This window comes from Balaenoptera ricei, chromosome 6 (genome assembly GCF_028023285.1).
Source record: "Balaenoptera ricei isolate mBalRic1 chromosome 6, mBalRic1.hap2, whole genome shotgun sequence".
Lineage (NCBI taxonomy): Eukaryota > Metazoa > Chordata > Mammalia > Artiodactyla > Balaenopteridae > Balaenoptera > Balaenoptera ricei.
The window spans coordinates 111,149,237-111,176,693 of NC_082644.1; the positions used below are offsets into that span (position 1 = coordinate 111,149,237).

The 27,457-nt window shown below is 36.9% G+C and overlaps 1 protein-coding gene across 5 annotated transcripts in view; it reads right to left on the minus strand.

The window, feature by feature from the left end:
• The window catches only part of STRBP (spermatid perinuclear RNA binding protein), a 145,767-nt gene that overhangs the window by 39,042 nt on the left and 79,268 nt on the right, over positions 1–27,457 (minus strand). For all 5 annotated transcript variants that reach the window (XR_009503769.1, XM_059925576.1, XM_059925575.1 and 2 more), the window contains exons 2-10: positions 27,283–27,451; positions 23,820–24,040; positions 18,993–19,158; positions 14,544–14,688; positions 6,776–6,867; positions 6,146–6,241; positions 4,898–5,009; positions 4,127–4,224; positions 3,817–3,928 (exon numbers count right to left, since the gene is read on the minus strand). Coding sequence is in view for 4 of the 5 variants with exons in the window: in XM_059925576.1 (XP_059781559.1) it covers positions 3,817–3,928; positions 4,127–4,224; positions 4,898–5,009; positions 6,146–6,241; positions 6,776–6,867; positions 14,544–14,688; positions 18,993–19,158; positions 23,820–24,040; positions 27,283–27,285 (1,045 nt within the window). In the remaining variant the exon portion in view is untranslated. The remainder of the gene's footprint in view (positions 1–3,816; positions 3,929–4,126; positions 4,225–4,897; positions 5,010–6,145; positions 6,242–6,775; positions 6,868–14,543; positions 14,689–18,992; positions 19,159–23,819; positions 24,041–27,282; positions 27,452–27,457) is intronic.

The window sequence follows — 27,457 nt, forward strand, 5'->3', positions numbered from 1 at the left end:
CAGGCTTCAGTAGTTGCGGCTCGCGGGCTGTAAAGCACAGGCTCAGCAGTTGTGGCGCACAGGCTTAGTTGCTCCGTGGCATGTGGGATCTTCCCGGACCAGGGCTCAAACCAATGTCCCCTGCATTGGCAGGTGAATTCTTAACCACTGTGCCACCAGGGAAGCCCCAAATAAATACTTTTTAAATGATACATATTTTATACTTTTCTATATATGTGCTGTATCTCATAACTAAATATAGCAGAAATAAGTGTTCATCTGTGTCCAATGTTGCTGAAAAGCTGCCTAAGATGAGTACTGAAAGCTAACCACTGAACGTAATAACGTGAAGGTCACAGGAGAGACTTAGGTAGAGTGACGAGGAAGAAAGGCTGATTAGAATAAGTTTTTTTTTTTAAATTAATTAATTTATTTATTTTTGGCTGCGTTGGGTCTTTGTTGCCGTGCACGGGCTTTCTCTAGTTGCGGTGAGTGGGGGCCACTCTCCGTTGTGGTGCGCGGGCTTCTCACTGTGGTGGCTTCTCTTGTTGCGGAGCACGGGATCTAGGAGTGAGGGCTTCAGTAGTTGCAGCATGTGGGCTCAACAGTTGTGGTTCGTGGGCTCTAGAGCGCAGGCTTAGTAGTTGTGGCGCACGGGCTTAGCTGCTCCGCGGCATGTGGGATCTTCCCAGACCAGGGCTCGAACCCGTGTCCCCTGCATTGGCAGGCAGATTCTTAACCACTGCGCCGCCAGGGAAGCCCCTAGAATAAGTTTTAAAGGAAGTGTGCAAAAGGAGAAAGAAACAATAGGCCACTCTTTCTGAAAGTACTGCTATAAAGGGGAGCAGAGAAATGGGACCCTGTTGGAGGAAGCTGCAGAATCAAGGGGGAGTTAAGCTTTGTCTTTCAAATGCGAGGCATTATAGCAGGTTTTTATGCTGGTAGAAAAGCAGAAAAGGAGGAAATGATGCTGGTGAGAAAAGAAAGAACTGCTAGAATAATGTCCATTTGTAGACAAAAGGGAATGTGATATAGTGGACAAGTAGAAAGGCTGGTCTTTATTCAGTCAAGGGAGGGAAAGCAAAGCACATGAGTACTTCCAGCAAATAAGGTCATCAGATGAGAGGGAGGGCTGGGGAGGGAAGTGTGAAATGACACAAGATTTGCAACAGTTGTCTAGGAAAACTGGGGAACTCTAGACTTTACAGGATGATTTCCAGCCAACACAGTCTACTTAAGGTTAATGTCTGAAACTTAAAGGGAAAACAGTTAAGATGACTATGTATTTTTTTCTCCAATGATGTCCAACAACCTGGTGTAGGCACACAGTTGGATTTCAAGCAGAGTTGCCAGGAGGAGAGGATCAACAAAGTGAAGGTATATGCTAGGACGTGATCATTAATGACGGACCACGTGAATATAAGCAGAGAAGGGACAGAAGTGAGAACATGAGGAAGGAGAGGGACTATGAAAAGTTAACAGAATCAGTGGTGAGGTTCAAGAATTGGAGCAGGAGTACTGCTCCCAACAGTATGATGATGAGAGGTGGTTTACAAAGTGGGATTCTTGAGAATGAATTAGGGAGAAGGCACAGGTACAGTTACTGAAGACAAGGTCTAGGATATGTCCACAGAATGGGCACCTGAGGTAAGGTAGAAGACAAGGTATTTGTGGGAGAGGAAGTCAAGGAATTAAGAAGTCAAAATTCTGAAGAAAAAAAAAAAAATCATCTAAATGCATATTGAAATCACCAAGAATTCTAAGAATAAAGTTTAAAAGCAAATGTCAGGACGCTAGGTGGTAAGAACATGAAAGTATGAGGAAGACTGCAGCAAGTGTCTGGAGGCAATGACCTTGGCTCCCTCATCTTATAGCTAAGGCACAGAATGGGTAGGTGACCTGCCCAAGTCATGCAGCTAGTAACTGACAGGGCTCAAATGGAAACACCAACTGTCTGGTTCTATTTTAAGCTATAAATTGACAGACCAGCAGTTCCCAAACTCTTGAGAAAGACTGTTGATGTTAAAAAAAAAAAAAAAAACTAAGTCACGTTAACAATAGATATACTTTTACTATCTAGAGAAAGAAAAAATACAAAACCAAAAGAACTGCTATGAATTCAGTGACTGAAATAAAATTTTTCATTATTAACCATAAGAATCTACACATATATTTGAAATATATTTATTCAATCATTTATTATATATTTATTCAGTCATTCAATCCAGAGACATGGCTATGTGAATCTCTTTCAAAAATTCTTTGCTGCTGTGTGAGCACCCTCTGGAAGAAAACAGCTTTCATTCCACAACATTTCTTGAGCATTGGTTTTGTAATAGTTATGTGGTGAGGTCTGGAGGATTCCTTACCCTTGAGGAGTTTACAGTGTAAGGCAGTGATTCTCAAACTTTTCAGTCTCAGGACCACTTTACCCTCTTAAAAAATTATTGAGCACCCAAAAAACTTTGTTTTGTGGGTAATATCTATCAATATTTAGCATATTAGAAATTAAAACAAAAAAATTTTAATGCAATATACAAAAAATTTCATTAGCCATCAGAGTGACGATGCCATCACAGGTCATATACAGCTTCTTGACAACTGTACACTCATGAAAGACAGAGTGGAAAGGGTGAAAAAACAAAGCCTTAGTATTATTATGAAATAATTTTGATCTGGTGGACTCCCTGAAAAGTCTTTAGACCCACTGGAATTCCAGTGTTTAAATAAATAGATTGGGCCACTGCACTATTTTTGTCATATAAAAATTATTAGAATAATATCATTTGTGGTAGGTGGGTTGTCCCAGGTGAAAATATGGTGTTAAACATCCCACCTTCTAGTATAAACAGAGATGAAGGAAGGAAGGGAGGGAGGGAGGAATGTTTTTTGTGGCATAATGAGAAGAGTAAGTGGATTTGCATTTGAGTATCTACTGTTTCCAGGCACTGAATTGAGCTTTTTTTTTTTTGGCTGTGTTGGGTCTTTGTTTCTGTGCGAGGGCTTTCTCCAGCCGCAGCAAGCAGGGGCCACTCTTCATCGCGGTGCGCGGGCCTCTCACTATCGCGGCCTCTCTTGTTGCGGAGCACAGGCTCCAGACGCGCAGGCTCAGTAGTTGTGGCTCACGGGCCCAGTTGCTCCGCGGCATGTGGGATCTTCCCAGACCAGGGCTCGAACCCGTGTCCCCTGCACTGGCAGGCAGACTCTCAACCACTGCGCCACCAGGGAAGCCCTGAATTGAGCATTTTAATCTGACAACAGCCAATAAGGTTGGAATAATATCAGTACATAAAGTGATGAACTAATCGCTCAAGAGCTAAAGCTAGTAAGCAGGGGGGCTATGACTGGAACCAGGTCGCACTGACGCTAATGCCTGTGCTCTTCCTGCTGAAACTCTAATCTGAGTTCACACAGACTAGTACAAATGGAAGACAGTCCTGAATTTTCCAATACACTTTTCTCCTCCTCTATGTTTTTGTTTTCTCTTTCTTGGTTACATAACACTTCCAATTATGACAAGATCATCAAACTGATGAGTGACCGTGACAACGTCTCCTCCTTGTGACTTTTCTCTTCACCTCAGACCAGCGGTTCTCAAAGTGTTGTCCCTAAGTCTATGCAGTAATGGAATCTGATCAACAAAACCAAATGAGTTCGTCACTAATAAGAATAAATGACAGCAAGCTGATGTCACTAATGGGACAGAAGAAAACCAATAAACGTTCTTATATGACTTGGGTTAAAAATTAAGTTCTCTCAGCTCTAACAAGAGACGCATCCCATGGCCATCTCCATCACTGCCCACATCCAACCCCAATAAAAAACTTGCACACTCACCTTCTTTATCAGTAACTGACCAGGAATATTTCTGAAAAGGCTTACTAGATGGAAGGGGGTCCATTTCCAGCACTTTATAAATCTGGCCAAAGGCTGATAGTCTGAGTGCATGCTAAAGAACAAAAGATTGTATTTATTCAAATTTCAAATGTTCCATTCATAAAGCCCTTAGAACATCTAGCTAAAAACACATTCATCAAATACTATTATTATGATGACAAAAGTCCCTAACAGCAGGCAAGAATAAAGTGTCTAAATAAATTACATGATATCCCTCTAATAGACCACAGTGATATGGCCCATCTCATACCTGTGCACTGTGGGTAATATCTTCTTTTTGTTGGATGGTCATATAGCTCAGAGCATCTGTTGGGTCCCTCTCACAAGGATCATGAAGACCAGGACCCCCTTTGGCAAAGGCAAAAGAAAAACTCAAGTATCATTCAGAACTGAGTTTAGAATTCAATAAACTAACACAAAATAGAAAGAAAAGAATGAAGAGAAAAAGAAAAAGAAAAAAAAAACTAAGGAACGAGGTTAAAAATCTGCTTAATTTAAATGGAGTAAAAAGGACACTCATTTTCAGTATGTTAGCATATAAATGTCCTTATTTTACTAGAAGTCACTTGTACATCTAAGGTCAAAATTGGGTTTTAACTCTGAGAATTCAGAAACGGCATGATGAATCATCCCAAATCTTTAAAGGGATTACATATGGAAAATAAGACCAAACTTAATTTTTCCAAATTAATCACCGGACTGCAAACAGAATGAACTTCATACATTTTAACTCAACATAAACATTTTCAAATTCAAAGCTCTAGGTGAAGCAAATTCATAGCAGACACAATATCTTATTAGTACCTTTTATGTTAGTACATATGAAACATAAATTACAATTATTGAGAGAGAGTTTTATGGCACTTCTCCAACATTCAAGCATTTTAGTTGCTAAAATTCCAAGCAAAACAACTCCTATACATCATTTCCCTGGGCAGAGGACAAACTTAGCACATAATAGAAAACTAAACTAAAATGAAATTTTTCTGATTCTTCTGCCTCCAGAGTTTGAAACCCTTACCAGGAAGTAGAATTCCAGATGCCAAACACTCCATTACTCGTCTCAAGGCCTCCCCAGCGCCCAAAGGTCTATTACAAGTACCTATAGACTTTTCACATATAAGCTCTAGTGGCTAGAAGATATTAAATTACAAATTAGTACATGCACCAAGTGTTAAAAGGATTCCAGTTAAATGTGAGCTGACATTTCTGTCTACAATGGAGGCCAAAAAGGTTAAAGTCCATTTAACATTTAGGGCCCAATTAACTTTTCCCACTTGATTATCAACTTTTACCCCGGCCAGAGTGTTTAAATCAACCATTTTTGAGATTATATATTCAGAAGACATTTTGTCACCAAAACTTTATTTTTAGTTACTCTGAAAGGATTACTTAAGAAACTGCAGTCATCTAATTGACTTAACAAAGTTTTAACAAGCCTTCATATAGGTTAGTAATAGCCAATAAATAATCAGTGTTCAAACCCAGCCCACCCATCTCCCACTTAACCTAGGAAGCACTCAAACCACAGTAAGACTTCACTTCAGACATCTTGCCCCAACTATTACAATTGGAATTAAAGAAGGACCAAATCTCCATATTTAATAAACTAAAAACTCACGATGCCAATATCAAAATAATAATTGCTAAATTAATTTAAAATGACCCTTTTATAGCTTTACTTGTTTTATAATGTTCTTTATTGGGTCTTAATTGGTTCAAGCATAATAATTTCCAAATTAAGTAAGTTTGGCAATATACATTATAAACTACAGTTAAGTGTACTATTCACCTGACTTCAATTACTAATATGAACTTATTTTTAAGTGTCTATACTCAAAGAGAAAGAAAAAGAGGGTAAGGGAGCCTTATACTGGTATACCAGGTAATTTTTTCTTTAAATGGAAGTAGCACTGAAAGAGAAATGTGCCAGTCAAGCAGGCTTTCCTGGGCAGTAGGTGAATAATAATCAACCATCAGTGGAGAGTAAAGTACAGGAAGACACGCACTTTTAACAGGTATAGAAACTTTTTGTCAGAAAAAATAGCTCAGTCTGTATAGTATGAATATGATGAAGTAGAAGAGACTAGTTATACTCATAAAAAAGAATTCATATAAAAAGATCCATAATTTTTTTCCAGAACAAAAATAGATAATGCACACCCTAGCTAACTCAGAATATAGCCATTTTACAGTAACATATAATTTCTACAGGATTTCCTCTAACTATAGCTTCAGAATTTGCTTTTAATCATATTTAAGTACTTACCCATCCTTTTAATGGTGCCCATGTGGGGACTCTGTTGCACAAATCACGCAGAATTCGGAGGACAATTACGCATGATTTTAATCCATTTGCCCTTGCCTAAAACAAACGAAATGGTTCCAATATCCCTGTTGAAATCCACCCTTCATTTTAAGGACACTGATCACGGATAGGTTCTTTAAAATGAATACTAATTAGTTAGTCATTCATAAGTTGTCAAGTAAACAAAAAAATCAAGTTCTTAAGAGTAGTAAAATTATGGTTTAGAAAGGCAGGTTTTAAAGTAAAGGAAGCATATTATTAAAGTCGCTTTTATAGCCTCATGGCAACCCCATTTCCAGGCAACTCTCTGAACTTTTAGCTTTTCTCACCCCATGTTTGGATTTTATAAGCTATCATTTGAAATTCAGAGTACTAAGCCAAAAAGGATTATGTGATAATTAAATATCATTAACTACAGGAGAAGCTATACTGGGCACTTTACCTAAATTAAAGCATTTACTCCTACAATAACCCTAAGAGGCAGAGAGCACCCCCGTTTTATATATTACACAGAAACCATTACGAGGCAGGTGTTCCAAATGAACCCTGCACAAGGCTACAATAACAATAAGATAATAACAAAGAGCCAACCTGAAACCATTTGGCATGTCGAAGAGACGCCAAGGCGTTCAGGCATTTCTGCCTGTCCAATAAGTCCGGAGGATCTTTCATCGCAACCTTTTCTAATGGGAAAATGGGATAAAGAGAGACAGATACAGTTTGACCAAGGGGTTCCTGTCAAATTACCAAACAATAAAAATAAAAAGAAGAGCAGCATTTGAGTGAACTAATAAGACTCCCAGAAGATTTCAGGTTTTGGCTTTGTTGCTTTCTTTTTAAATTATGTGCACTATGATTACTTAAGTAAACAGTCAACAGAGCCATTCTGCACACAAGTACAACAGGAGCACAAAGGCATTCGTTCAGTAAACAAATCAATGACCACTGCTACATACAATCTGGGATCTTATTAAGCATGTATATAACACCGCAGGGCACAAAATAGGTACATAGCACTTTTTCCTTTGGCAGGGGACAAAGAGTGGAAATCTGGGACCACTAGCAATAACAATTTTTCGCTATAGAAGGGATTTTAATCACTAATCAATTCTTAAGGAAAATTAGGGCTCTCTTAGGTCATCAATTTGAGATATACTAAGAATACACTGAGCATGGCAATTTTATTTTTTTACAACTGAATAAACTCATCCAACAAGATAACCATTAATAGAAACTTTACCCCACTGATGAGAATTCTGCCAGTGTTACCTTGGAGCTTTCTAATTGTTTCTTTTCTAAACCAAAATTATTAAAACTACAAATATGAAAAACACTGAAATATACTTCAAGTTTTACATAGCTTTTTTTCAAAAAGCAGCAAAGAATACTATCTAAGTACAACTATTTGACTTGCCTTAATATTTCAAAGTTAGATTAGATGGCCCAGAGTAGCAAAATTAAGAACTCAAATGTGTGATCAGTGACAAATATCCATAGTCGAGAAGATGTCACAAGATACTAAATCCACGTTTAGATAGCCAAATTTATTTCCTCTAAGCCACTAGGAAGTGGGTTTTTAAACTTTTGAAGACTTGGTGCATTACTTAAATGCATACAACATACAAATGCTTCTTGGAGAACAATTCTTTGACTAATCCAATTAAGTCATATTCACCATTCTCTTTTAAGAACCCTCTTAGCAAGTCCACCAACACTCCTTCCTGGTACAATCATGGCAGTCAGCAGTATGTCTATGTGGGCTTTCCTTATTGGCTGCAACATGTAAAGGCTGAAGTGCTACACACTTATTTTTTGACCAGGCGAGCTCTGCAGCAGATACTTGCATTGTTTCACATTAATCTCTGCCAACAAATTCAAAACACAGGGTCTCATTTCATCACCCCTTTTTACTCATAAAATGGAAAGCCTCAAAAAGAACTGTTAATATGTTTTTATTTATAAACATAAGCAAACATACTATGGGTACTTATTTCATAGGTGATCTAGTTCCTGGCCTTGCTTAATTATGTCTTTTTAATGACACAAAGCATACAACTCACTCATTTTCATGTTTATATGTGAAAATGTTTAACTGTGGTCAATACAAGCATCTGTGTAAAGCTCACGTACAAGGTAGCACAAACTACTGTAAATGAACAATTAGAATCTCTTAAAAGTTAGACATGACAAAGGTTGACTGACTGCTAAATAATGTAATCCCAAGAAAAGGTATGGACCGTGCTTATTTTTTAGGACTTCAATCTTTAAGTTAAGAGTAAAGCAAACTAAGTTTTATTCTATCATTGTATCAAGTAGGAGTATTTGGAAGTGGAGGGTCAATGGAAGAGGGGAGTGAGTCAGAAGAAGTTTGGATAGGAAAAGACAAGGCAAAACAACTCTTTTTGAACTTTCTGATACTTTCGTCCAGTGAACAGAGCTTGTAATTAACATCTGCTCATCACCACAGAGACATTTTTATTTAATGGCAAAAATGTTTAGACAAATTCTTTCATTCCCAAAGTCAGATTATATCCATTAATTCTTATTAAAAAATAAAAATAAAAATAAAAATACTGACATCTGCTTGCTACAGACAGTCAACATTTGGAGGCAGCAGATTCTACTAAAAAGAGATGAAAGGGACAGGCAGTGAACAGAAGACTTCCACCGGATTCCTTTTTATATCACCATCACAATGGCCATGTTTCTTTTCTTCATGCTCTGACAGTCAAAAAGTCAAAAGATCCAAAATGTTTCAATATTCATGAGGTGGGAAACAGCAGAGGAGATGTAATAATTTATCTCATTTTATCTTCTTCAAAGTTTCTTATTTTAAAACTATATAAATTTATATGGCACTGCAGTGTTACTTATAAGCCCTGCTTGCCTATTTCCTTTATATAATTAATTACATACAGTTTTTTATATTTTCATTCATTAAAAAAAATTACTTAATGTGGCAATCACAGAATTGTTTCCGGAAAAACACCGCTACTTCTCAAAGAAGAACCTCAAGTTTAACATTTCTGTGTGAACTTTAACATAGGTGTTTCAATTTTGCGGGGAAGCAAAGCTTTTCTGATAAAAAGGCATCTTGGAGTCTTTAAATTAGAAACAATGGAACTGTGAGCCATTTCATTTTTTCCTACAGTGACCAGTAAAACAGATAGAGGATAGCAACAAAAATGACAAAAGCAAAGAAAAGAGCTTTTTAAAAAATTCACTGCTCAGTAACCTGGTATCAGGGCATGAAGGTACATAAAACATTCTAAACAATGGAAGCACTGAAAAGAAGTCTATTATGCCTAACTTCATTTATTTGGTTAGAGGTTAGATCAGTGACCAGAAACACACCGTATGGCAGGAAATGCTCATCAGTTTCCCTCCATCCCTTACATGCAAGCTAACTCTTTGCCCGTTCACAAAAACACTAGCCTGGAGATGGGGTGGGGAAAAGCCAGAACATGACTGTGTTAAATAGGATTTATGTGCCTGGAACCTGGGCTCTTCAAAGGTAAAATAACCAAGCTGGGTTATCACGAAGGCCTCCTTAACATTTCAAAGTTGGAATGAAGCTGAATGAAGCTGAGCTACTGAGTTCATGCTGACAGCATTTCCAGGGTAGCCTGAAGATACCCAGGCAGTCCCTTCTCCCAATTCCTTGAGGCTCTGCAGAGAGCAGACATTATGCTTCAAGTCACGGCCCATGCGAAATCTCAGGCCACAATAATGTGAACAGGTAAATGTAGCACTAAGGTAAAACAGAGCACTGTTCTCCTAATTTATGGTAGAAACATCACTAGATATCACTTTTCTTCAGTGCCTCAGTAGGCAGTGGGCCACTGGAAAGATAGTGGCTACAGGTTTGCACTGGATAATGTAGGTCTAGCAGCTGGGGAAGGCAGGAAAATAAAGCCTGCAGCATTGTTATAAATCCTAGGTGTGATCTCTGGACTGGTCTTCCACCTAGCAGGACTCATGCTAGCGAACTTCTGCCAAAAAGCATCAGAAGTTCACACTGGCACCAATACGGAAAAGGGACTCTTGGGCAACTTCTCTGTGAACCCCTGAGAATCTACCTTCATACTGAGGGCTGCGGTTTATCTTAGCCTTAGCCACAAGTGCCTCTGTAGTTTCCCTATCCACCTGGTTTCAAATTGCACTATAAATACAATAAGCAGCTGGATTTATCAGCCTCATAGCAAATATACTTCTGGTTTAAAATCACAAGCACCAAAAGAAGCTTAGACTATGTGATGCTCAGAATAACTAAATCAGCTAAGATGCTCCTACGATCATCCTAGATAGTAACTGGACTTAAGAGTCAGAGGAGACGGGTAAAACGTGAGACTTTCTTCATTTATACAACAGGACAATTATCTACCTCACAGAACTGTTGTGAGGGTTCAAATAAATCATATATGAGAAAGTGCTTATAACACAGTAAGTTATAAAATACCTTAACAAAGCTAAATCTTCAATATATATTACTTGAATTCTGAGATGTCCACTGTTAATGCTTCTTGCATACCAGACAGTTCTATTTGATCAGATAATATGCTAGCTACAAAAATTCACTTAACAGATTTTCTTTTGATTGCCTACTAAGTATCAGGTACCACTCCAGGTGCTAGGGATAAAGGACAGAGGTAGGGAAAAAGATACCTGTTTCAATGAATCATAAACTTTATAGTAAGACAGCTCATTATTAGCACTGCAGCAAATACACTATACTGATTCCAATACTACACTTCAATGGCTATTTATGAGTTTAACTGTGTTTACGTTCACTTCTTCAGACCTATCATGTACACATTATTCTCACTGTGAACTCAATGCACTTTGAGTAGCGGAGTTTGTGCTGTGACATATTTTAGTAAGCTGAGTAACTACTACTATTTACTAAGCAATCACTTTGTGCTGAGCATTGTACAGGTTACATTACATAAATTCTCTCATGAAACAACTTTCTAAAGTATTCATTACCCACATTTTAAAATAAAGAAACCTGTCCAAGGTCACAGAGTAATAGTTAATGGAGTTAAGAATCAAACACTTGGCTGCCAGGCAGCAAGGTCTGTGCTTTTTCTCCTGTGCCTTCTTTAGCAGGAAGCATGTAGTTATGGGGAATGGTTTTTCTACAGGGCCTTCAAGTAAAGGGTTAGAATATGAAAAAAGACTGACGGCACAGGAGAACTCTTACCTGTGAAACAGTAAACCATACCAAAGAGATTCACTATGTACTCTGTGATTTCAAACGAGCAGTTAGATAGATCCACTTCTGCAGAGACAACCCTGAGGAGATAAGTGTGATGCTCTTCACCTGCCCCAGTCCTCCAGTTCTGCCTGCTCTCAGACTTTTTTTCCCTTTTTTGATTTTACGCAAATATGTGGCAAGTGAAGAGAGGGAAGAGAAAGACATAAGGTATGTACTATGAACAGCCTGTTTGTTTTGTGGGAGGGGAGAAATTGAAATTCTATAGGAAAATGTCTCCCCAAAAGTTACAATGCCTATTTTTTTAAACTTTGAGAAAGAAAATGAGTGCAGATTTTTTTAAAGAGATCTCTCTTAAACTTAGAAATTCCTGGAACCCAAATGAATCTTGTGCTTTCACCCCATGCAGCTGAAAAGAACTGCATCAAGGCGAGAGGAGCCATCTGGTGTGATAAAACAAATCCTACAGAACTGTATAGCCCAGGTCTCAAATGCTTAGTTATACTGGATCCTCAAAGTCGCTCAGAAATACAAAAAACTGCTAGTGCAGATCAAAAACCTCTGACAGGGACTTCCCCAGTGGCGCAGTGGTTAAGAATCTGCCTGCCAATGCAGGGGACACGGGTTTGATCCCTGGTCTGGGAAGATCCCACATGCTGGGGAGCAACTAAGCACATGCCACAACTACTGAGCCTGCGCTCTAGAGCCTGTGAGCCACCACTACCGAATCCCGCACACCCTAGAGCCTGCGCGCCACGACTACTGAGCCCGTGTGCCGCAACTACTGAGCCCGCGTGCCGCAACTACTGAGCCCACGTGCCGCAACTACTGAGCCCGTGTGCTGCAACTGCTGAAGCCCGCGCGCCTAAAGCCTGTGCTCTGCAACAAGAGAAGCCACTGCAATGAGAAGCCCGCACACCGCAATGAAGAGTAGCCCCCACCTGCCACAACTAAAGAAAGCCCACGCGCAGCAACGAAAACCCAACGCAGCCAAAAATAAATTAAGAATTAAAAAAAACAAAACTTTGACAAAGTCCAAATTAGACAAAATGAGCAAATTATAAGAGATAACAAGTAAGTCAACAGGGCAGTGAGGTTAAGGAAAACGGCAAAGCAAATCTTTCTGCCATTTAAAAGGAGAGGAAGTAACGTGTAAAACATTAGATCCAAGCTGATTCTTTCATCTTAACCTGATCCCACACAATTATGCTAACATCACCTGATGAGATTCATATTATAAAGAGGTCTTGGGATCCTTTAGTAACCCAAACACCTTGAATAGAGACTATAACTCTCCTACTCTCCTACAAATTCCATTCTGTAATAACTAGTCTTCTAGTAAGGGTGCAATATTCTAAGAATCTGTTTTCAGGTTCTCTGAACATAAAGTTATAAAGGCAGCAGACTAAGCTTAAGGGCATCACTGAAAACTGATAAAATCCCATGTAAGTACACAAAGCCATGGGGAAAAAGAAGCCTGATATTCTCAATACTTTTAAAGCAATGGAAGGGATGTCTACAGCTACAAGCAAACATTATATAGTCTTCGGCAATTTCAAATCTAGACAAATCTAGCCTTTGGCAACTTCAATCTTCTTTCATCTCTCTATACTCAAAGAATTTTTAGTAATATCTATAATTATAACTATACTTAGAAATGGTTAGTTTTACACTAGAGGGTCAAGAGAACACAGCTTACCAGAATTAACAGAATTATCTTGATACTTCAGAAATCATTTTATAGTTCTACAGTTAATGGTGAACTGTAAAGCTGTTAAAGAAATTAAGCCATTTAAGATTGGTTCTTCAGAGGTGTTAGAGACACTATATGCAGCCAAAAAAAAAAAAAAAAGTACAGGCATAAACCTAATTATAGATTGGATGCATTTTAATTTTAAACTATGACTCATAAATGTGTCTAGTTTATATCCGTCGGGTATGGTATAGCTGATTTTAGTTACCCCAGAAGACTTTTTACAAAAGGAGTCTATCACTTTTACTTTAAGAAATCCTGAGTCATGTCTGCCAAAACTCGAAATTCTAACATCTCTGGTAAATGTGTCTTTTTCTTCCTTTATCATCAACTTGAAATAAATTAAGACACTGACCAATACTTCTTGCTGCACTGGTATTTCAGGTAGGGGAGTAAGCAATGGGACTTGCTGAATGTCTAGTGATGAAAAAACAGCAACAGGGAGTCCCCCGCATTGGTCCAGTTAGGCCGCATTGCCTCTAAATTGTTATGATAGGGAGGGGCCAGTTGGTCAAAGGTCTGACACAGGGGAAATACCACATGGAAAGTTTCTAGGGACAGGACTGAGAGGCAGTAACAAGCTAATGGGAAAGGATAAAAATATCAAAAATGAAACCCAGCTCCATCATTACTTCTCAAAACTGAAGAGATTTATCACTCTACTTTTATACGATGGCATTGCCATGCAGAAATTCTTTTTAACTTCAGAAGAAAGTTAGTTTAAAGCATGATTCCCATACATATAAAATTTTAAATGTTAACAGGATCACAAACCTCCTAGAAGAGAAATTTACTAAAGATTACTTATTAAAAAAAAAAAACATCAGCCCCCCAATTTATATCTCTTACATTATAAAACATTTACACTTAGGCAATTAGATAAAGCATAATTCTTAAAAGGTTATATAGTTATTAGAAGTCAAGAGTGATGTGCAAATGAGTAACTTGACACAATAAGTAAGTAAATTTGAAAATAATACTGTTTTGAACCACATTTAACCCTAAAATCAGACCTAATAACCAAGCTACACAGAATAGGTTGGCTGATACCAATAGCAACGCAATACTAGACAAAGTAAAACAGAACACCAAAACAGAATAAAAACTAAAGTGGATTTAAGACCAACGTGATAAGCACAGGTTTTTGAATTAACGTATCTTATATTTCCAATATAAACATTTTTGCAAAATACAGTGATTGTGTAAATAAAGCTGCTTAAAATACTGTAAGTGGCATAAAACAAATGAAGACAGGTATTTCTTAAATCCATAAAACATAATTAACATAGCATTCAAGAGAGCACTTACGTGAACAAAACAAATATATATTTATATATATACATCTATCTATCTATCTATATATATATATATATATATATACACATGTGTACCTCCGTCCTTCTTCTCCAATTCGTCCCTAATTAGAGGGGAAGTAAGTATCACCTTCAAAGTTAGCGTGGGTTCTTTTGCATTCCGAATTATAATAGATGCCTCATCTACACACTGTTCCACTTGGTATTTCTCTTCTGTGAGTTTCTGAAAGTCACAGAGATTTCAAAAATACCCAATTAATTAAAATTTCAAAAAATGAATGATTGCCCCTTAGTTTTTAAATGTTATTAACGATTAGTATTACTGTGCTAAAAGAGCAAATAGTCTTTAACTAGTTCTTTAGTGTAGAGGTAACATTCTTCTCTCCTCCCAACTTACCAGCAAATCCTCTTTCTCCATCCCTCAAATAGCAACCACAATGTCAGTCATCTATACAATTATTAAACAACATTTAAAACCATTCTTTCTAATATTTGAAAGTGAAAGTTACCAAAAGCATCATTATATGAGAAAAGGTAAATTATTGTTCTTGAAATTATTACAGAGGACAATTATAGAATAATAAACCCCCAGTTTAGAGAGCATTCCCAGCAGTTTATTATTCTATAATTGTTCCTCTATACCGGTCCGTGGCCTGTTAAGAACCAGGCCGTACAGCAGGAGGTAAGCGGTGGGCAAGCAAGGGAAGCTTCATCTGCTCCCCCCCATCGCTCACATTACTGCCTAAACCATTCCCCCCCATGCACCTCCATGGAAAAACTGTCTTCCAAGAAACCGGTCCCTGGTGTCAAAAAGGTTGGGGACCGCTGCTCTAAACCAATAACTTTTTGATAGGACAGCCTAAACAGGAACTCCTACTTGCTAAGAACTTATAAGATTAGATAGGTTTTTATATAAGATTATGTAGATTTTTAAAGAAAATCAAGTAAGAATGAATGAAAAAGGATCTCTGCACAGTCACTCATCAGCAAAAAAAGCTAATATAAACAAGTAACTAACTTCCTAACAACAGGTCTCAGAGATCATTCAAGTGAGACCTTCTTCAGGGCAAGTCATCTGACATCCACAGGGGAATGTACGTTGCTTCTTTTAACATACAATTATACACATACAAAAAATAATCACCAATTAGAATCATATATTAAGTTATATTTAACGCATCATTAAAAAGTTAATAGTTTAATAAGTTGTGCAGGGCCGTTCTTGGTGGTGAAATTCAGTATCTATTATCTGACATAAATAGCTGAATGGAAACACTCCTGGGTCTCTGCTCATCACTGAGCATTGAAGGAACTCAAAGCCATTTATATAAAAACAGCATTTTACCATTAAACATCCCAAAAAAGACAGAATAGAAGATTCATTACCCTAATTTTGAACAGAGGAAACCAAGGAAGGGAAAAGCCACACAGTGGCTAGAAAAACCAAAACTAGAATATAGAGAAAAAGCAGAAAACTGCTCACATTCATTTTGCCACTATAAGAGCATTAAAGATGTCTCAGAGAAAAAGCAAACTAAATTTTTCAATTTAGTTTGAAATTGAAACTAAATTTCAAACTAAATTTTTCAATTTAGTTTGAAATTGAAACTAAATTTCAATGGTCCAGTGATTAAGAATCCACCTGCCAATGCAGGGGACACGGGTTCGATCCCTGGTCGGGGAACTAAGATCCCACATACCGCGGGGCAACGAAGCCTGCGCGCTCTAGAGCCTGCACGCCACAACTAGAGAGTCCGCACGCCACAACTACTGAGCCCATGCGCCACAACTAGAGAGAAGCCCACGTGACACAATGAAGAGCCCGTGCACCGCAACTAAGACCCAACGCAGCCAGATAGATAGATAGATAAAATATTTTAAATGATAAAATTTAAAATAAAATAAAATAAAAATAAAAAATAGGTCTCACGTATATGTCTTTAAAAAAAATTATACATGCAGATCTCCATAAGACACATCCAAAGTAATAAACATATGGTATGAGTTTTGGGCTAGACTAATTCTAAGTGATTCTGGTTTTGGTCATCCTTCTCCCTTGCTCAAGGAAGTACTAAAATCACCCTAGAAAAAAGTATGTAGAGAAAAGGTATGGTACAACCCTAATTAATTAAGGTACTTTGATAACTGAAAGTTTTGCTATAATAAGTGCTCAGGAAAAAGATTTTTAATTCACAAGAAAATAAGATCATATCATATCAGAGATTGATTTTCCAAACGAACACCAAGAAAACAAGGGGGAGGTAGGAAGTAAAGGTAAAAATCACATTTAAAATGATTTTCTGAAATATTATTAGTAATAAAACTATGTCTGTGCTTATGTGTACATATGTGGGTGTATATATGTGTGTACATGTATACAATTTAATATAAAATGGGTGTACAATTACATCCCCATTTTATTTGGGGACCTTTACCCAAACACCTATGGTCATGGATCTAACCATCACACAAAGCAGCCGGTTTCACCGCCGGATAACTCTATTGGCTGTGTTAAATTCAAATATGTTTTTTTTTTTTTCCAGCGGTTTTTAAAAAAAAAAATTTTTTTAATACATCTTTATTGGAGTAGAATTGCTTCAGAATGCTGTGTTAGTTTCTGTTGTTTCTTATAATGTCCACCACTGGTCTTAAGAGTTCAGGCCACTTTTACCTTTTCCAAGAAGCTCTTCAAAGATCTAAAGATATTTGTGTCTTTTTTCGGTTTCTCTAGGCTAAAAAGCCCTAGTCTCTTCAACTTTGAAACAGTTTACACAGCCCACACTCTCTCCTGGGTCCCTCCCTTGAACACCTGCTAGCTCGACAAGAACATTTTAAAACTGTGGGGCCCAGAAATAAAGATCCTCACTCAGGAGAGAAAATGCAGAGTTCACACAGTTGTGATCTACACAGAGACAGTTCTATTAATGCAACTGAAGCTCCAATCTCCTCTATCTTCAATACTCAAGAAATATGACAGATTGTCAGGATAAGAACTTCAGTTTCTTAGTGCACTGGTTCTCAACCCTTTTTCCATCCTGACATACCTGAAAATATGACCACTCTCATAAACAGGACTCACTAAGGGGAACAGAAAAGGGGGTGAGATGGTTGGAAAAGCCTCTGTGTCCAACCCTTTGATCACTGCTTTAGCACAGATCTAACAGTAACAATGTTCACTACAATAAAAGCAGAAATAAAGATTAAATTTTAAAACAATATAAAAAATAATGGAAAAAAGACGAATTTTGTTAACATTCTGATAACAAAAAGTATAGTTAATCAGAAACCCCTGTTACTGAGCTTTCCATTTCTTAAAGCTTTATTGTACTCCATGTTGCTTACCACTTTCCCTCCCCAAATGATCACGTAAGGATTTAAAATAATTTTTTAAGAGAAATGAATTTAACCCTTGAAAGAACAGAAACCTTTCTTCAATCAGAATTGCAAATGGAAAAGCCAAATGTTTGTTCAGTCTCTTAGAAAACCTTAAGATCTAAAAATGATAAACTAAAACAGTGCTCCAGAAATACAGGAGAATGTGTCAACAAGTAACACAAATTTGAGTGTCAGGAACGGTAGATTAAAAAATCAGGAAGATGGTTTTGAAGATCAGTTGGTGAATATGAAAGAAAATGATCCAGTAACAAAGCTAATAAAACCAAATTTAGAATTCATATTACTTGGGGGGAAAAAGTCTCTTTAGAAGAAATACAAATACAGGAAACCAACAACAAAAAAAGAGAGCATTCAACAACTCAACAGTTTGACCTTGTGTACTGGTATCTATTTATGTGACATGGATGTAAGGACTAACTGATATGAAATCATCAAAAAGCTATAATCTAATTATACCACAGATAACACATCTGAAATTGAAAGGTGATCATTGCTTCCCAATTAGTGATGCAACTAGCCCTTGGAGCAGGCTGGCAGAGCAGGTCCTAAGGTGACCACAGCCCCAGACGAACCGGTTGACTTTAGCCCTGAGGAGCCCTCAGCCTCCAGCAGCATCCTCCAGGAAGCATGCCAACATTAAAATTTTCTAAATGAATCCCAATGTGAAAAAGGTTTGGAAACAAGGAATTAATAGTGACTTTCCATTAACAGAATGAATGAGTGAAGTTAAATTAACAGTCTTCAATTTAAAAAATATCATCTATGAAAGTCTCCAGTTGTCTAGGCTCTTTTTGATCTTTCAGTTCTTTTCTGCATTATACCAACCTTTTTAAGAGTTTTATAATGCTGAGAGGCCTAGTCTGGAAAACATGAAGACTCTCAGCAAGACACATCTGAAAAATTTAAGACGGTACTTTAAGAGCCATCTTAATTTGGTAAATATATCCTGAATACTAATCACCAGAAATTTGCCTTAGATGTGATGGATGAGTCACTGACCCAGAGTAGCAGTATTCCTGTTGTCTGTACCTACCCTTTACTATTACCAATTTCTTATTAAATTTATCAAGGTCACTACCTATTTTTACCTTTTTACAAATTCTCCTAGAGGTACAATTAAACTGTACTCACCTGAATCTGAATAGGAAGATTATCTTTGACTGTATTTAACAGGGTCTCTGTGGGTTTGTCTTTGCACATTAAAACCAGCTCCAAGTCCATATCATCTTTAATCAGCAAGCCTTTTGCAACCAGGCCAATCCTCATTACACCACATAATGTCCGACCACCTTGATCCCTAAAAATAAAAGTCTGAATGATTACTTTCACAACCTATTTCCCAAACTATAACTTCATCATCACTTGGCTTTCTGGCTATCCATATGAATTGATAAGGGAGAACATAAATCCAAATATCCAAAATTCCGCAAAGGTACGTCTCAGATTTAAGGCTCATAAACTATCTACCACAAAGAATCAATAGGGAGAATATTTCAGACTATAGATCTTTCAATACTTCATTAAATCTATATTGTTTAGGAAATCCCCTTAAATATCTTTTCAATTTTTCTAACTTCCTCCTTCTGTCTTTTAATTAAGTAATTAAAGAATTGTGAGAAACATGAACACCGTGGTATACTAAGAAAGAGCATCAGGGTGGAAATTAAAAGACCTGAACTCTACTCCTGGTGGTGCCTGCTGGCTCAGTATATGTAACCGTAAAATGGCTATCCGCTAGATAAGCCTTAGCTCATCCCTTCTAGCTGTAGCATTCTAGGAATCCATAAAAGTTTCTGGGGAAAGCAGAATAATGTGATAAAAGTAAAGAGCTAAGGAACCCAAAGATGATCTGCCAACACAGGCATTCCATATCCAGTGGTAGCTAAAAGAACAAACATTCAAAGAACATCAAGTCATGAATGGTGCGTAAGAATACTGTTAACATCTATCCTTGATTTTAATACCAAAAGTTTCTTATTGGTTCATTTCCCTCAATCACAAGTGAAAATGTAACTAAACTGAGCGGTCATTCAACAAGCAAGCAACTGTTTTGAGTATGGAAAACATACTAAAGGAGCTCCAAACTCTCCTGCTCCTGAGGCTCACACTGCAGATTAAGTACAAAAGCTGTTTAAAACCTGCTTAAAAGGGAAGAGAAAGGTGACATCTGAGAATAAATTGAGTGCCACAGATCTCGTTAAACCTTACAAAGAGAGCCCTGCATCTGAAAGACAAGGAATGCGAATTTCAGAAAAAGTGATTAATTGCTCAAGTTCACAGAGAGAGTAAAATGGCAAAGCCGAGATTCAAACTCAAGTTGGTCTGACCATAACACTCAAGTTCTTTATATAATTACAGCTGCTTCCCAATTTCAGAAAAGAGAGAGGTCAAAATTAGAGAGGTCAAGCAAGGCAACCTGCAAGTGTGACTTCAGCAGAGTCGTGATTTGGTTAAATAGGAAAAAAGGTCATTCTGGCTGGAGGCAAAGAAATCAGCAGAGTTTGGCCCAAGTCAGCAGAGTGTGGAATGAACTAGAGAAAGGAGAAGGGAGAGAAGTAAATTGTGGCAGTGGAAACAAGACAGGAAGTTATAAATAACCCAGCCACAGCTCAGTGCCTGACACTCCTTAGAGATTCAGTAACCGTTAAATCAATGAAAAACTATAAGGGTGGTACAAGTATAGAAAGAAAGAAAAAGCATTTTGAAGGAAGTGAACCAAGTATGGAATTATTTGATATTAAGAATAGAGTCTCATCTTTGATTCTTTTTTCTTCTATATCCCTGTTCTTTCATCTTCTCATTCTCCCAAATCTATTAACAGTTTTTAAATTCCCCCTCTGTAATCACCCTCAAACCCCTGCCTTCAAACTAGTTTCTTTTCAGGCTCTTACTACCTCTCACCTAGACCACCACCTCAATAACTTCCTCTCCACTGGCCTTACTAAAACTAACCCCTACCATCTATCTCAGCTACTGTATGTATACAGTATGTTGCAACCAGAACAGTCTTCCAAAAGCACCACATGGATGGAACTCTGCCTGTTTCCTGGTATCCCACTAACACTTAGACATGAGCATATTGGGAGGCAATTGAGGAGACAGCATGACTTCCTGCTTCGAATCCCAGCTCTGCCACTTACTGTGTGACACTGGACAAATTACAAATTACTTGACTCTTTTGAGCCTGCCTTCTCATTTGTAAAAAAGAAATAATACCTTCCTCAGAGTGGTACTGAGAATATCATTTAATTAGTGTAAGTAATGAACTTAGCCCAGAGCCTGGCATATATTAATAGCTCAATAAACAATAGCTATTATTCCTTAAACAGTCCCTATACTTTCTCACACCTAGATCTTTGCTGAGATTTATTTCTTCTTCCACTTCCACTGCCTGACAAAACCCTACTCATCCTCTGGACCTACTGCAAACGCTACCTCCTTCATAAAGTTTTTTCTGATCCCCCGAACCAGCATATAGTCTCTCCCTGCTCTGTATTTTCACATTTTTGTCACGGATACGTGAAGTAAAGATGCTAAGAAAACTGGATCAGGAGTCCGACAGACTTGAATGTGAATCCTGACTCCACCACACACTCATTCACTGACCTTAAGCAAGTTAAAGTTTGTTAATGATTCTGAGTTCCTCTTTTTTCATAAGCAGTGGAAATCCCGTAAGTAAAATGGGGGTGGAGAAGGGGGATAACAATAATAGAGACTAGCAGGTTTGTTGTAAAATAATGTGAAAAGTAATCTGGTACAGTAATTGGCACTCAATAAATGGTAGATATTCTTAACTAGCCATTATTAGCTTGCTTATTAAATTCTATATCATAATTATGATATACTTGGTCTCACCATGTACAAGACAGCATGACTGAGCAGAGAAACTTAAGTCCTAATTCAGTTCTGAATTTTAATAATGAATTTGAATATGATGTATTATAACGCAAGTGACCCAGCTACAGGGAACTAATTAAAACTAAGCTAATATTCCTAAAATACAAATAGTATGAACTTATTCAATTTATTTGACTTGTAAGTCAGCTTGTAAAGAGGTAAAATAACAGCACACAGGTAAAAGCTACCTAACAGTCTCTGGCAATAGAAGGTGCTTAATAAGTATAAGCTAGCCTTCCCCATCTCTATGCCCTCTGTAGCGCTTAGCATACTTCAGGAGCATAATACGTATCTATGACCAGAACACAGCTCTGTTCTTGGACGCCGTTCCTGCTTATGTTTTACATAAAATAAGGACACAATCGTTCTGCACTCCTTGAGTTCTACCACATGGGAAGAACCATACACAAGTGCTCAACTCCGGAATGTTTCACAAACTGGAAACACTTTAGAGACAATCAATAGCGTGCACACAGAGCACTCTATTTAAAGATCCAAACAAAGCACAGGAGTATGTTATCTTTTAAAAACCTTGAAAACTCAGTGACCTGATCCAGTTAAGCAAAAGTCTACTGGAGCACTTTCCAAAGGTCTGCTCAGCCTTGACAGCAAACAGAAGATGTATTAGAAGGCCTGAACTTCACTGAAAAATAAAACTCCACTTAGAAATAGTAAAAATAGCAAATTTTATGTTATATGTATTTTACCACAATAAAAAAAAGTTTTTAAAAGGGTATAAACACATTCCAACGTGCAATTTAAATATGTAATGTGGTAACTCCCTGGCGGTCCAGTGGTTAGGATTCAGCGTGTTCACTGCCATGGCCGGAGTTCAATCCCTGGTCCACGAACTAAGACCACGAAAACCACACAGCGTGGCCAATCAGTCAATCAATAAATAAGGAATGCATGACTATTTAACTTGCACAGGGACTGGGCTAGATTACTGGATGATACTACTAATTACCATGAACCCCCAAATTTGACAGTATCTTTTTTAAAGCCATCATATGCAAGAAAAAGTGAATTACTGCCAAGAAACTTCCAGCTGACAAGTCCCTGACTAGACACAATGTATATATTACCTGTAAAAAGCTAACAAAGTCAAGAAAATACATTCTTCAGCTAAAAACTGATACTGATTTTCTTTCATCTGAAGATGGAAAGGTTACACTATCTTTCAGTTAAAGATATCAATTTATTACTACTTTCCCACTATTATCTACTTATCACAGATTTAGAATTGAAAGCCTGAGAAAAAATTCTGTAACTTCTATCCTCAATTTACCAGTTGCAGCCAAAGTAATGTTCTTAATCCTATTAACACAATAGAGTCAAATGAGCTATATTTTTCGAAGTAAACCATACAATTATTCCAATCATAGTGACATTGCTCAAAACAATAACTCTAAGCTTAGCAAGGCATAAAAAGCTTCCTAGTTATCATTCAGCTTCATCTCATTAATCTCTTACTGTTGTTGCAGCACTGGGAATACTGTGCTATAACTGTTGAAGGGTCTGGCTCCCATTAGGCCTTCATTCATTCCACAAATACCCAATGAGCATTTACTATATGCAAGATACTGTACTGGATCCTGGAAATCAACAAGGCAGATACAGTCATATAAACCTTTAGAGTATATTCTCCTGCACTCTTTCTTCTACACCAGGATTTTTAAATACCGGACAAAAATGACATTCTATGATTTTCCCAGAGACCAAAAACACTACTATTTATTTCTGAATTTAGGAGGCTGAACCAACACATGAAAAAGATGACATATCATAATCTCCAAAAAAGAGAAGTTTTTTTAAAAGGGCTTGGTGCTTGCTCCCTCAAAAGGCATCCTGAACAGGTCTATCTTCTTTTTCTGGTCTAATTATTATTCCTTTCTTGCTTTCCCTGCAAATTTAACTCAGAAAAATTCCACAAACATTTACTTCCTTGTTTACAGTCATATAAATGAGAGAACCCAAAGAACACCAAATAGCAAATGTAACCCAGTGGGACGGGACCCTGGGCATTATAGGACAGCACCACAAATGTCAGGTCACACTCACTTGGAATAGGAGTCTACAGCCTCATCCTTCTTCACTTCTGTCTCACCCTCTGCTTTTGTGCCTTTATTTGTTTCATCCAGCCAATCTGAGACATGTTTAAGAGCACACTCAACAGTAGACACCATATTCTGAACAGCTTCAAGTTCCTCCGGAGATGGATAAATTGTTGAATGTTTCACCATAACATGGCGATCATCATTGGCAAAAGATCTAATAGATCTCTGTCAGAAGGTGAAAGGAAACTATTACTTCAATAAAAGAAATATTACCTGAAAAGGATGACTTCCAAATATATTTAAATCAAGTCATAGCATTAATTGTCAAACTGTTGTGAAACAGTTAGCACCGAGACAATGAAAAACTGCTCAAGAAAGGAAGTAAAACCCCATCCTACCAAACTCCACACCAGAAAATTAGAGATCTTTCATTCATATTTTGGAAGAGTTCACCCAAGTTACATTCAGTATTATGTATATGCCACATTTTAGCTCAATCTATGTGTTTTCAATACCACGTCAAAAAAGGTCATCCATATCACACATCATCTGCAAGAAACAAGATACTTCCTAGCTTCGACAGAGTATCTAGAAATGCATATGGGTGACTCATGATACCCAGTCACTCCTTTCCAAACTCCTGGACACTTCTGCATCTAGAAAAATTGAGATTTTGTAATATAGTAATAATACAAAATACAAAGTTATGTGTGAACAAGATAGTAAAACTATGGACCACATTAGAATATTATTTATTATTTGGCATTCAAACTTTGGTGTGAAGCTTTAATTTTTTAAGTAGATTAGTAGGAGATATTCCAAATTCCAGAATGGGGAAAATACATATTGTAAAAGAATTAATTTCCCAAACTAATTTACAAATGTATTCACATTCTCAATCAAAATCCCCTCAAGATAGATTTACTTTAATACTCAACAAAAATAATTTTAAAGCTCATTTTGGGGGTGGCGGGGAGGGAAGTCATGAGTGTATCAAGAACTATTCTACAAAGGTGGATGGGTGGTACCATTATGCTAAAATAAAATATCAAAAATTTTAAAAGCAATAATTAAAATGACATGCTGGCCCAGAAATCAGTGGAACAGATTACAGTCTAGAAACAGAATGAATTTCATGAAAATTTAATTGAGAAGATCCTTCACACTCATGAGTCACACATGCAAAAACCTTTGAATATTTCCAAATTTACAAATACCATAAAGACACTTGTACCAGTACAGAGCAAAATGAACAAGGAAAACTTGGTGAGTTTCCATAAAGCCAAAAGTATTTGACTTAAAGGGTGGCTACAGTGCCCTAACTTACATGAAATTATGTGCTAGCAGACAGTAAATATTATGTTTTAAAGTCTTTACTGCAAAATAAAATATTTGCAACGCTTTATCAGTCTTGTCTCTTTTGTTTTTGTTTGAATGTCAATGTTTTAAAATCAGATTAATTTGGACACTAGTAAATTAATACCACAGTATCACTGTCCCCTACAAAATGAAGCAAGCTATAACTAAAAAGGTAAGTAATCCTTTGAAACCCTCAATTATTACTTAATAAAATTACTAAAATCAATCATGAAGCTTTCTTTTTTTCTAGATAAAGGCCATCTCTGTCTAGATTTCTTTCTTGCTCTCAAAGTCCATGACCAGTTTTCCAACTGGAGAAGTCTTTTGCTACAAAGAAAAAAACTTTTTAACCACTTCATGAGATTTAGGTATATATCCCAAAATAAATTAACAAGAAAACAAAAGAGCCATGTAACAAATTGGAGATGCTAGGTTGTTCCAGGGATTATAACTTATTGATAGTTAACTTGCTCTTTAAAGAAAAAATTCCACTAATATTTTAGTTCTGGATGGTAGGGGGAAAAATGTTAACTTGAGATTTTCTCTGTCATTTAGTTTTATGATGAATTACTAAGTTACTAAATTAAGTTACTCAGTCCTGCACACTGGCCACACCTTAGGAAAATTACATACTGCTACCTAACACAAACCTTTGGCCTTTCTCTCACAAAAAACATAAGACTGCCAATGTTAAATCCAAGAATCTACTGGATGTGATAGGACAAACATCATGAAACAGTGATGAAAGAACTGAATGAATGGTATTACCACCCCCAAAAAAGAAAGCTACCTTATTTACCCAAATAAGCTCCATACTGATTTTAAGTATTAAAAAATTAAATTGGAAGAACTATGCAGAAACAGAAAGTTCTCTTTCAAACCTGAGATCTAAGGCAAAGGAACAGGAGAAACTGGAAAACACCTACTGACCAATTAAACTACGTAAACACAAAATTTCTACACCAGACATCTAAAGCTACATTTAAAATGAATAAACTAGGAAAGGAATTTTCATCAATTATGACAAGTAATACATATAAAGCATTTCTTTAAGTTCTAAGAATATCAAGACTACAGTAGATAAATAAGCTGAAAAGGCAAATAATTCATATGGGAAGAAACACAAGTTACACTGTCATTTTTCACATCTCACCATAAAAGTAAATGACAGAGAAAATCCCAAGTTAACATTTTTCCGCACCATCCAGAACTAAAATATTAGTAGAATTCCTTCTTTAAAGAGTAAGTCAACTAAGTTATAACCTCTAAAACAAATTTTTTAAAAATCAAATGTCATTTAAAGAAATACCATCAGACTTGCTAAACAACATATTTCAAACATACTGATGATTAATATTTTTGTGCTTTTTCCCACTTACAACATCTTTTTTAAGCCTTTTCTCACTTATGGAAAAATTCACACAGCATCCTCCAGAACCAAAATACGAGGAGAAAAATATTCAGCACATTTTACCAATTAAAAAGTTAGGCACCAGATGTTATGACCTCATGTAACATCTCAAATTCAATTTAAGTATTAACTTTCCACAAAAAGCAAGGTTTCCATGATATTCAGTTCAGTGCCCCCAATACACTCAACACCTGACCCTATTATTTTAAAATTAAAAGCATGTGAAAAAAGGTGTCTTTTTGAGTTAAATACTCACATATTTTATAAACTCCAAACCCTTCATATCATTACTTAAAGGACTGGCTCAGGATTTTTAATTTCCATGGGAAAAAAACTGAGTTTCAGGCAGAAAGCTAGAGAAAAATTACATAATTTCAAGTTCAAGGTCACCTTAGCCATGTGTATCAGTTTGCTAATGCCAGTTTTATTAAAAAATATTATTTATGAGCATTCCCTCCTTTGTATTTAATAATTTACGGCCTGCAGGCTCATGGGGCTCCATCTTGTGGTTTAAAGGGCTCGTAATAAATCTGAACTCATTTGCTTTGCTTAAATAGTAGAATGCCATCTTTAGCTGATACACTGGAGCAAAAAATTACCACCACTGTTTTTCACTTGCCCTCACTGTTAACGGTTCCAATTTTAAGTGATTGAGATCTCTGGTAACTAAATTAAGGAAACATAAATAATAACCTACCATGGTTTTCTACAGTATTTTAGCTTCTTCTTCCGATCCTTTTCCCTCTTTCTTGTCGTCTTCACTAGACACTGTTTTCTGTGACAGTACCTCCTCATAAGCCTGAGTCCCCTGACAGCTCAGAGTCAATATGGCAAAGGTGTTTGAAGAATTGTTCTCTAGAATACACCTGCAA